We start from the raw sequence: 12,031 nt of genomic DNA on the forward strand, positions 1-12,031 counted from the left end.
CAGAGGCTAGAACCTATGCACACGCCCCGCGTGCTTTTAATAATTATGATTAAATTATACTTGCAATAGATTGAGCTGATCAAGTGTATATCGGATCCCTATTAGTTAGCATCATCAGATTGTGGTTTTAGCCCATGGGGGCAGCTCCTGTGCCTAGAACCAGCCTTAAAGACAAACAATACCAGCAAGTTGATGTAACCAGCCATCTTAATAATTATAACTGATACAACTGTATAATATCCATTACAATAACTAAAATCATTTAACCTAGAATACAAATTAATTTGTATAGCTAGTGCCCCCCAAACCCAAAAAAACCTGTTGCAACATGCGAATTCCCTTAATTTCTTCAAGTGAGATTTGTTCCTCAATGGTACAATTGGTTGAAACAATTGGATTAAATAGATATCCAAACATTTGAATCAATAACCTTAAAGCGCCTTCTTCACTTCAAAGAAGTTGGGACGCAACTTGTTTGCAGCATCAACATCGCCTGGAGATGCAACAGCAACCACAACACCTTTGTCCTTGACCATCTCTATGAAGTCAGCAAAGTCCTTGAAGTCATTCAACCTACGGAAAAGAAAATGAAGTGGGTCAAAAAAGCTTGTCTGTGCATCTAGCAGATTGAGGAAATGAAAGAATAGAGAAACTATATGTTTTCTACTGGCTAAGAGCAATAGAATGATGAATCACAATGGAAGGATTTTACACGTTGTTGAGTTATTGCTACAAAATATTATCTGCTATGATGGCATTTGCTTACTGTAGAAGATAAGTACCTGGTTAACAAAATTTCTTCTCGTCTCATTTGCCTCTCCTCCTCAGTGACTCCTAATAAGTGTCTCATTAAACTGAAGAGCAAAGTGAAAATTTTCGATCAAAATTAATGGTCCAGACAGCATATCAAATACTAAGCACGAGAACACTGAATAAAACTTACTTCATACCATTCATGATAATACTAGAATCAAAACACCAAGGCAACATGGAAGGAAAAGACTAATAGGGGCCTACAAGCTTGTCCGAAGGTAAGGGTGAAGATGTGGAAGGAACTATTTGCCAAGATTTCAAGTTCTGATTTGAATGCAATGCAGCCCCAATTGCTTGGGATGGCTTTTTGAAAATTTGATTGGTTGATTGGTCTTTGGAACTATGAAGGATAATGGTGAAAATATTATAAACAATTTGGACTTCTTCAAACAAATAAAACTAAATACGTCCTGAAATTACGATAATGTTGAAGGCCCCCAAGTCTTTTAGTATCAGATTTTCACAAGGGAAATGTATGTGTGCGTGTTATTGAAGTATGGTAAAGTCCTCTCTCGAACACCTCTAACATACGGAGAGTAACGGATCCGAAGGCAATGGACTGCGATTCACTTACCTGCTGTATCCCTTCGCATCAGGTAGCTGATAGGCATCAACATCTCCAATGGTCCCGATAATAGCCTTAGTGAGAGCATCATCATCCATTTCAAGTTCTTTCAGAAAATTGCTCGTTCCATCATAAACATCAAGAGTCTCTAACAAGTTGGGGTCTCTGTAGGACAAGTATGAAAACACACCTAAACAGAAAACTAAACGGTTAGGTAGCAGGATATTAGCAATGGTGTAAACTTACCAACAAAGGAACTTAAAATTTCACCTGAGTGAGTGTCAAAATCACAAAATCCTCCATAAGCTCCACCACTAACTCGAACACGGTCCCACAACCATGTGTTGTTTAAGTACTTGGAGATAACATATGCACTGCCTTTAAGTTTATAGCCAGTATCACAAATGTTAGCTGCTTTTCCAACATAATTGACCTGCACATACAAACATCTTGGCTTAATTATGTAATCTAAGTACACACATAAAGAAAAAATATCAATCAAAATATAATATCTACTAACCTGAGTGGGTATCACAATTGCTTCATTTGTGGGGGAGAGTCTAGAGCTCAAAGGAATCGAACCAACTGGGGAAGTGTTTGGAAGCATATCAAGAAAATTGCTAATATGCTTCTCCGAGTTCTTAAGGTTTTTTCCATCAGCAGTCAAATTTATTAGGCATCCGTTTTTCGAAATCAAGGTTTTGCGTATCTCCTCAAGCGAAGCAGATATTTCTGGCCAGTCTTCGTCAACTTTTTTTTCAAGAGCTTGTAAAAATTCCAAATAACTGCAAGATGCCAAGGCAACAGTAATTAGGGGCTTCTGAAACTTCCAGAATATGAACCACGGGTATAACGTCGAAAAGTGCAGGAGTTCATGTTATGGTTTCAAATGCAATAGTGACCGGCGAAATGAACTGTCATGAGCACAACCCACTATTTTTAAAAAGCAACATAAAAAGATTAATAGAATAGGATAGCCAGCACAAATTTATTGGTGCACAGCCGGTCACAAATGCATCTCGTGTATTTCATGATATGACATGCTTGCCAAATTTCAGACACTGGGAAATTCAAGCACTACAGATTGTCCGACCTGAGGCCACCCATTTGTTCAGATATCCAACCAGCAACATTGAGCTTTGCATCCATTCTTGCAGCCGCAATACCATGCCCACTGCCTCTTAGACGGTTCTGAAAATTGAGTAATCGAAACCACTTACCAAACAAAGCAATTAGTGAAATTGGGCAGAGTTCAAAGAATACCTCCATTCTTGCTTTGCTTTGAGAAACAAACTGCTTAAAGCGCTTTTGATCTGTAAGTTGAACATCTTGAAGAACACAGTTGACCTAAACTTCACAATTAGAATGTAGTCACAAATCATTCTCCCACAGTTGTTCAGAGAGTGGAACAAGAAAGAACAAATGGTAATGTTTTTATCCCAAGTTCCAATGTAATTTGAAATTGAGTATAATGAAAGGAGGATAGAATTAAAATTGAGAACCAAGAGTAGAAGACAAAGCAATAAAATCACGTGTATTAAGGGACAACAGTCGTATATATTCAAAATAAACTAAAACATGATACACATTAGGTAGCTTGATCAAGTATACAATTTTCTCGCTAACTGTTGAAAAATTAAACATCATTAGAAATGACAACTTGTGAGGTGTAAATTATGGCATGTACATAATATTGAGATAAGTATATGATGAGGCAGAACTATGAGATAGTATCGTATTTCATAATCAGTTATCTCTAATAGCTAAATGACACATGGCGTCTCAACAGGTTGAAAGCTCCAGGCAAGAAACAAGGGTTTGCATGCTTCATTTGTAGAAGAATTAGATACACAGCCAAACTAAAAAGGCAAGAGCCAAATGCACTCTCTAAAGAGGATGATGTGAGTAATTTCTGAACACCTTAAAATAAAAAAATATAAAATACTTGGAAATAATAAATGCAAAGAGAAAACAGAAGATAAAAGAATCCAAAATATTTTTCACAAAAACTACAACACCCAAACCAAAGAGATGCAAAAAAATTATATAACAGGGAAGACAGGTTTGATGTCCAGAAATTGAGCTTGAAGATGTTTATTCAACAGAAGAAAGAAAAAAACTATAAATTAATAATTCGAAATACTCTTTCATGATGTTTTTTTCGAAAGGGATACATGTAATCAGATACTCAGGTTAAAACAAGGTGCAATAATTGAAAGGAACTGAAACTTCTTTTCTACTTATTACAGGAAATTGTTTGCAGGAGAAGATAAGAACGAAAAAAGGGCAGATAAGGAGAGATGTTATACAATGCAGACTAAATTTAAACAAATAATAATGACAAAAAAGCAAACAGATTCTGCAGATGAATTGATTATCAAGAGATTTTGTTACACACTCTCCAACAATAGGACAAATGATGTCTTCGAGGATGTTCAAATATCTGAATATCATTAACAAATGCTGTAACCGACTTACAAGGTTAAACAAATCTTCGGAACGTTCAGACATAGCTTTGCCTCGAACAATTATATGGCTGCAAGGATCCTTCTTATCCCGCACAGATGATGTGAATGGGTACACCGAAATGCCACCAGTTTTTCTTCCAATTAATTGGTTCAGTTGTACAAACTCCATGTCTTTAGTCCCCATCTCCAGCAGTGACTGGCTGTTGACATATTTTGAGATCATATTTTATAAGTTGACAGTGAAAGAGTGTTCATGAAACTAGCAGCAACCTAATTCCCTTGATTTAAAAATATGGCGAAAGTCATCAAAAGTCATCGCGATCCACTATGAATGCATATAAAAACACAAGTGCTTGTTATACTCCAACCAACACTCCAACAGATTGTCCATGGCCGCAAGCATGGGCGGAGGTAGCTCAAGCCCAGTGTGGGCAGATATATATATAAAATTAGATGTATATAATTTTTAGACTCAAAATTTTAAATTTTTATATGCCGATATTACATGTCTAGTTCTCCACATTAAACCAAAAAAACAAAAAATTTGTTACCTTAATAATTTATAGACCCAAATTTTAGACTCAAATCTTTAAATTTTTACTTACTATTACTGCCCAGATAGACATTATGTAACATTTTGTACTTTGAATTTTCATATGAGTCACGAGCTTCATACATTTTGATTAATAATCATTCTAATTCACATTCCTTACACTTTCATCTCTCATTTTCTCTACAAAATCCAGAATTTCACCAAATTTTATGTTCACCTTTTTCCTTTAATGTTCTTCGATCATTCAATTGTTTTTAAATTTTGTGTTTCTTTTGCAATCAGGAATGAATTCATGTATATTTTTCGACTTTAGAGTTTATATTTTTTATCAGATTTTGTTTTGATTGTAGGTTCTGTACGTGTTATTCTTCGTCATTTTTCAGAGGTTTCCCATCACATTACAAGTGATTTTGGCCGTGTATAGCTTGTGTTCGAATCTTAGGACACATCTTTGACAACCCATGCCCTTTTTTTGCTTTATTAATTATAGTGTATTATTGCTTACATTGAACCAAGATTCTGGCTCCGCCCCTGACTACAAGCGATGGTTACAAAAATAACAGTTGACAAGGCATAAACACAACTTGAAGCATGCAAAGTTGAAATCTAGCAATAATATATGAATAGAAGAATATACTTCCAAGATCAAAACATGCAGAACTAACAAAACATGGAAAACAAATAAACCATTCATACAGTAATGCCACACAAGATTCTGTATCCTCAAGACTTATGTGCTTTAAGATGCAGTGAAGACTCAAGTCAAGCCACAAAGAAAAGCATATGTAGCATCAGATGGGAGGGAAAAAAAGATACTGGGCTTAGAGTCTTGGCTGTGAGAATTCTTACCGTGGAAATAGAATATAAATTTCGGTCAGCTGTATATAACATGGAATGAGGGTCCAGGGACGTCAATGAATTTATAAATAATAGAATTGAAAAAGATCTTGAAGACGAGAAAACAATGTAATATTCCTAACAATTTCCAAATGCTTTTGAACAGTCCCTTAATGATCAGATGGTATACATGAACCTGGAATGATAACAGGTGATTTCGGAGATATTAAGACAAAAGATACTGCAAGCTTAGTTAACAGTGTAGCTCATGGTCCGGATGTGTGCATGCCTACTGGTATGCCAATGTGCATGCGAGTGTCTAACAAGAGGAGTCACAGAGGCAAGTGGGAGTACTGGTCTATGTCAATAAATTTTAATTTCCAGTTTCGAGGGTATCAATGGATGGTTATCATAATGCCAGTACAACAGGGACAAGAAGTGATGACTACTGAAGATTTTAGAAATATATTATAATACATTTGGTAGTCGAACAGTTCCAGAAGTAATTGCTATCTCACCAGAATAGTGGTACCAAAGGAAGAAGCTCTTGCTTCAAAGAGCTCATATTGAAAACAACTTCAGCGTATAGAACATCATTTGTGAAGAGGTCATGCTGCAACACTTTTATCCCATTAATATAACCAACCTACAATAACAACAAATTACTGTATCTCAGAATTTAAAAATAAGAACTTTATCTGAAGAAAAAATTTTAGTATTGTCATAATCTCATCACCTCGGTAGGAATGTGCTTAGGTTTTTTAGGAATGTCTTGCAACGAAAGGCTAGGTACACATTTTAGAGCTTCTGGTGGGTCAGGAGTCTCCTGTTTCAACTTAAGTTCATGTGTTGCACGTGCCAATTCAGCAAGATCCTCTGGTGTCATGCTAGCTTTCACCTTTTCCAGGTTTTCTTTCTCAATTGCTTCATCGTAGGAAGCCTTCTCTGGGTCAGGCTGTTTATTACTTGAATTAACATACAAACAGCCATATTGCATTGTATTCAACAAACATTGGTAGGTGAAAAAAGTACCTGCATTTCAATAGTCGCAAGATGCAGGTTATTTAAAATGAATTTTTCTATCAAGGGAGCAAAGACTGCTTTGGGGCCTTCCTTGGCTATTCTAGCTTTCAATGCCTTCAAAGGTTCTTGATATTTCAGTGGCTCAAATGGATCCATATCGTAAATCCATTTCCCCTATCATATAAGAAGTTCCGAAAAGAATACTTAGACTTGATGGATACAAAGAAAAAGAAAGGGACATCATAGGATGCATGTCGGTGAAATTTCAATAACAAAATAGCATTTCTTACAACAGAACGAAGCATCAGTGCTAAGCCACGAGGAAATGATCCGGTATTGTTTTCTCTGAGAGAAAACTCAATTGTATTCATTGATGCCTCCACTGCATCAGAATCAAAGCCTTCATCTGCGAGTTTTTTTAGGGTACTCATGATTAATTCTTCTACTTTTTGAATGTCATCTTCTGATACACCTTTTAATCCTATACTAAACTGAGGTTGAAGAAGCTCATCTTGAACCCCACCGCCAACAATAGCTTCTCCTAGACCACTCTCTAGTAAAATTTTTCTCAAAGGAGAAGCTGGAGTTCCCATCATTAAATGATCAAGAAAACCCACAGCCAATTCAGTTTCCAAGTCTAAAGGCGTCTCAGAGAGTAGCCAATTAAGGCACACCATATGCTTTTTTTTTGCGTCAACAGCTTCACTAGCAGGATATTTCTCAATAACCCTAATGGGTTCTGAGAACAGTTTCTGAGAATCAATTTTTGATTCCTCTGGAGCTGAATTTGCTTCAAACATATCTAGGTATTCTGCATGTAAAACATGAAAGAGGTGCACAAAGCATACAAAAATTATAAGTTAAGCAGCAAATCAATAAAAGTTTAAAATATGGCACAATTTAGATAACTCCCCAAATAGCTTAGAAAATACATCTATTAACTAACCAATTAAATGATTGAATGGACTTTACCCCCAAGATTTTCAAGCAAAGACTTTGAACCAGGATTTCCATAAAGATCCGAAGGATATAATACATTCTATTTTATCGGAGCATACAACCTTCTGAAAGAAAAGGTCACATAGACAAATGCATAACAGCACATGCATATAGATATCACTAAAACCTAGCCAGATATGAGAAAGATCTTAGAGCAAAATATCAACACGAAACCCTAGAAAGTTTTCCTGCTCTTTTACAAGTTGGTGATATATTCTCTTGGAAATTTCAAATTGTACAAGATATTGAAAAAAAATAAAATAAAGATGCACACCGCTTAAAATTTGTAGACGTTCGGTGGGATCATCGTCACCATAAAACCATATCCTGGCATTGCTGGGATGGTAATATTTACAATGGAACTCCTGCAGATAAAACAAATCAGAACCTTCACCGTGATGACACAGGATAATGTGCAAAACTTCAGATAATTGAATATGGGATATAGATATGGTATATATTAAAGAAAGCAAGTAACTTCACTCATTATTCCATAATACATTGGAAGGGGTGAAATTATGATTCTTAAATTATAAAAAATTGAGAATTAGCACAAGTGAATTAGCACAAGTTTGATGAAAAGGCATTAAATCCTATGCACAATTGGGTATGATTTATTTATTATTAGTAGAGAAAAATACATCTTAAAAAATTCAGTAACAAAGGATAATACCAATGCATGTTAACCTACATTACATATCAAGTGAACTATTATTTCATAAAGTTAATGTAGGACAAAAGAAAACGATAACACATTTTAATACAGAACTACTTAGTAAACTTGTAAGCATTTATCTTCACATGGGTACAACTGTCCTGACGTCTGCACACAATATATGAACATGCAGCCACGTCTCCACAGACTATATTGCTTGAATAAAACTATGAGTCATGCTACAACAATGCTACAGGGTGTTGATACTTTTTTGATATCAAGATACCGTGATACTTTTTTGCTTATCAAGACACCGTCCGAGGAATTTCCAATGCAGAAATAGACTTTGGGCCTGGTGCAGGTATATCTTGCGATAGAAAAAATTCTTACAATCCAAAAAAACAATTTTGTGGTGGAAATAAAAACTTGGGTGGGTATGCTTGATGCTGTGGAGGTGAAGATTCTAATTCTTTACATATTCCATTTTATAGAACTTTCAACAAACAAATTAATTCAGTCAATATGAATGACAAGGAAACACAGGCAAAGAAGCATCACTTGAACAAGACATACAAATAAAAGTTGTACAAAAAAATAATGAGCGCACAACCAACCAACCTTGAATTCCTCAAAAGTAAGTTTAGGAATGACTTGTGGATCGCCACCACTATCGACGCCATAAGCATTGTCAGGAAAAAGTGCCTACAAAGATTTACTAAAGCAATTAACACCATCACCACTTGTTTGGTGTACACTTTAAAAAAACATAAAGGCAAATAGAAGCAAAACTCGGGCTAGGCGGCCGCCTAGGCGCTAGGTGCAGCCCGATTGCACCGAAAAGGTGCTAGGCAGCAAGGGCGCCTAGGCGGTCCTAAGCGTTTAGAGTTTTTTGGGAATTTTTTTTTGGCTTTTAATTTTTGAAAGCTCAATTAAAACAGAACATGACATTAAAGAAAGATTTATAAGTTTCTGCTTTTAATTTTTTGGAATTGAAAGCCCAATTAAAACCACGATTTGCTGGCTTGCGTTTGCCCTAGTACGCCTCTCTTATCTTCTTTATCTGCTTACTTCTGCACACATAAAAAAATCGAACTAGACCCTAAAGGTAATTTTTTTCTTTATTTTGATTTCTCTTGCATGCTTATTATTATGACCCGTCTTAAGCAGAAAAGGCAGGAGGAATGAACCAGGTGTTAATTTGATGTTAACAAAGTTTGGGCTGAAATTTATTCTAAAAACAATTTACAAGTCTCTTGATATGGTGGAATCCGCCTCGCGGCATCTAGTCCTAGGCGACCTAGGCTCTAGGCGATGGTTTGGCATACGAATAGAGCTTAGCGAATTTTAGAATTTTGCAGAAGCATATCAACTATTTTTTTAAATATTTGAAACCACACATAAACATAAGTTAAAAAAATATGGTACACAGAATTCTACACAAATCAATCCCATATGAAATTAAGCTTGCCTGTTGGGAAGCACGGCCCAGTATACTTTCTGGCTGAGAATAGACACCTTTCATCTCATTGAAAACAACCCCTGGAATAAAACAAATATCAGCAACGTAAATATAGCATACCTACATATACATAGACAAATCGTCTAGACACAGATCGGGACACACTGGATACTGGCACTTAATCAAAGATGATAAATTGATTTGTTTTAACGACCAACCTTTATAAGTTATGTCCTCCGAGGGGTCATTCAGTTCATAATGCCAACCTTCCTGCTGAAATGTCTTTATGTCATTCACACATTTAGGGAAAAAGACCGCATCTAAGTATACGTCGACCAAGTTATAGAAGTCCTGTGTTAAAACAGCAGCCAGTATGTTAGTTTAAGCAAAAATTTAGAGAAAATTTTCCGACTTTTCAATAGAATCTAATTAAAAGACCTTTGTGTTTGTTGAAGCGACAGGATAGCAAGTCCTATCTGGATAGGTAAAAGCATTCAAAAATGTGTGCAAGCTCCCTTTCAACAACTCGACAAAGGGTTCTTTCAACGGATACTTTCTCGAACCACACAACACACTGTGTTCCAAAATGTGAGGGATTCCTGTCGAATCTTTTCTGGAATAACAAATTGGCAGTAACCTCATTAGAAACTCATTTAAACCACCTTAGAAAAGAAATCTGGACAGGTGACAACTATAACACAAACAAGGTAAACTAAGTGTTACAATTGCTATAGCTTAAAAAAAAAGGAAATCTGATACCAATATTGCAAGCAGGTAAGATTTAAATATAAATACTACAATGAACCAATCTCCATCCAAGTTTAAATGCTCACAATCGAATTTAGAGTGAATTTCACGTATAAGCAGATAAAATATGATTCATAATGCAACAACAAACCCCCTAGATAAAGTTCGAATATTTTCACTCGAACTACTTCCCAAAAAGTAACTTTCAAATATCTTTCCGACCCGATTCGGCACGTGATTACAAAAAACAACTTAATCTCACACTCTCCAAGAAGGGAAAACTCCAGTTCAATATAAAATATCAGCAGACAAGTTATCAAAAGAACCGAGATTAAATTGTTATCAGTGATAGGTGCTAAACACTTACGGAGGAGTCCGGAAAACAATGCCAAAAACTTTATTTTCATCCTCGTTGGATACAGACATAATCTCAGCCCCAGTCTTCTTGTGCTTGTACAACACTGCTCTTGATTTACACTCCTCAATAAACTCCTCCGACACCTTCTCAAAACCAAGCTTCTCCGCCACGGAATCATCAGCTCCCAAAGCCTCTGAAGACTCACACACGAATAAAACAAGTCAAAACAACAATCAAACTCAACTAAAATCTTCAAACAACAAACACACCAACTTACAACCTGGAGCTGACTGAGGATTCGAGGTTGCAACTGCTTGAACGGAGAAATTAGAGAAGTGTTTCTTCAAATGAAGAGATGGGCGAGAGGCGGCGGAGACGAGTCCGATATGGCGGCGGAAGAGCGAGCTATGGCCAATGTTGGGGATCAAACGGTGCCTTTTCGGGAGACGGTAGAGGCGGTGAGTGGAGCGGGAGAAGAATCTAGCAGATACGAGCACAGATGAAGAAGATGAACAGGAAATTGTGCGTAGCAGCGTCGCTCTCTCCATTGCTGCTTGAGGAGAAATAAAATGAGCGACATAATATCTTCGATATATATATATATATAGACACACACACACACACATACATAAAATATGATGCTCTCTTGGAATTTAATTAAACAGTTGATTGGCTTTAGATCCCTAACCAAACGTTTAACTTTCTTTTCGGTCTCTAGATCAGAAATATTTTGTTCTCACTTACTTTTGTTCAAAATATCGTTTCGCCCTCATTTTTAATTTAAACTTATTAATACCCTTTTTATTTTTTATTTATAATCCTTGCATTTAATTCTCTTGAATTGACGAAGACAAAATGTATTATGCAATTCCCACCGTGAGTGGGAAAAAATATCGAATTTTCGGTATACCAAAGTTACCGTATCGAAAAATGTCGAATTTATCGAAATTTTTGGTATACCGAAATTTTCGGTATGGTATGGTAACGATGCCGAAATATTCGGTACGGTAACGGTATGAAATTTGAAATTTTCGGTATATATCGAAATACCGAAATAATATATATAAATTAAAAAAACATATAATATTTAAATAATAAAGTTAAATTTTTAAAAAATATAAGATATTTTTTTTGGTATAAAACATATATATCGATACCGTACTAAAACAAAGAATTTAACTTCTGTTTGGACTCATCATGTTGGAATAGTCCAAATCAAAGTTCAGTGAAGCAACTCGACTAATAGTTGAGAATTTAAACTGTTGAGAAGTTTTATATTTGTCGCCTAACCTTACAGCTAGCTAGATAACTGGATGTTTGACTGTTGCAGTCGAAGTTTATTAGGGTTCATTGATGTCTTGGATCTCTAGACACATGTTGCGGTTGGTGTTCCGTGAAGGAGAAACCCCAAAAAGAATAACAGAGAAGAAAGTTTATAGAGACAAAACTAAGAAAAAATCCAATAACGATACGAAGGGAACAACATTTTTCGGTTTTGTTACTTTTGTACTCATATTTAGCATGAGTTTTTTGTTCCAAGTTGAGATTGGATGA

The 12,031-nt window shown here is 35.8% G+C and overlaps 1 protein-coding gene across 2 annotated transcripts; it reads right to left on the bottom strand.

The window, feature by feature from the left end:
• Window positions 1-351: 351 nt before the first annotated feature.
• LOC142541641 (presequence protease 1, chloroplastic/mitochondrial-like) lies at window positions 352-11,063 on the bottom strand. 2 transcript variants are annotated; one of them, XM_075648131.1, is made up of 19 exons: window positions 10,758-11,063; window positions 10,487-10,670; window positions 9,811-9,985; window positions 9,591-9,723; window positions 9,382-9,452; window positions 8,532-8,615; window positions 7,533-7,623; window positions 6,550-7,070; window positions 6,269-6,433; window positions 5,973-6,191; window positions 5,755-5,882; window positions 3,857-4,046; window positions 2,642-2,725; window positions 2,472-2,569; window positions 1,899-2,163; window positions 1,649-1,811; window positions 1,388-1,568; window positions 783-854; window positions 352-573 (listed from the first exon to the last, which is right to left on the bottom strand). In XM_075648131.1, exons 1-19 carry the CDS (start codon window positions 11,023-11,025, stop codon window positions 432-434), a joined length of 3,234 nt encoding a protein of 1,077 aa, XP_075504246.1. In that variant the 5' UTR covers window positions 11,026-11,063; the 3' UTR covers window positions 352-431. The 2 variants fall into 2 exon arrangements, with proteins under 2 accessions (XP_075504246.1, XP_075504251.1); XM_075648136.1 differs by lacking the exons at window positions 6,269-6,433; window positions 6,550-7,070 and having other exon boundaries at window positions 5,973-6,268.
• Between the last annotated feature and the right edge of the window lie 968 nt (window positions 11,064-12,031).

This window comes from Primulina tabacum, chromosome 1 (genome assembly GCF_025594145.1).
Source record: "Primulina tabacum isolate GXHZ01 chromosome 1, ASM2559414v2, whole genome shotgun sequence".
NCBI lineage: Eukaryota > Viridiplantae > Streptophyta > Magnoliopsida > Lamiales > Gesneriaceae > Primulina > Primulina tabacum.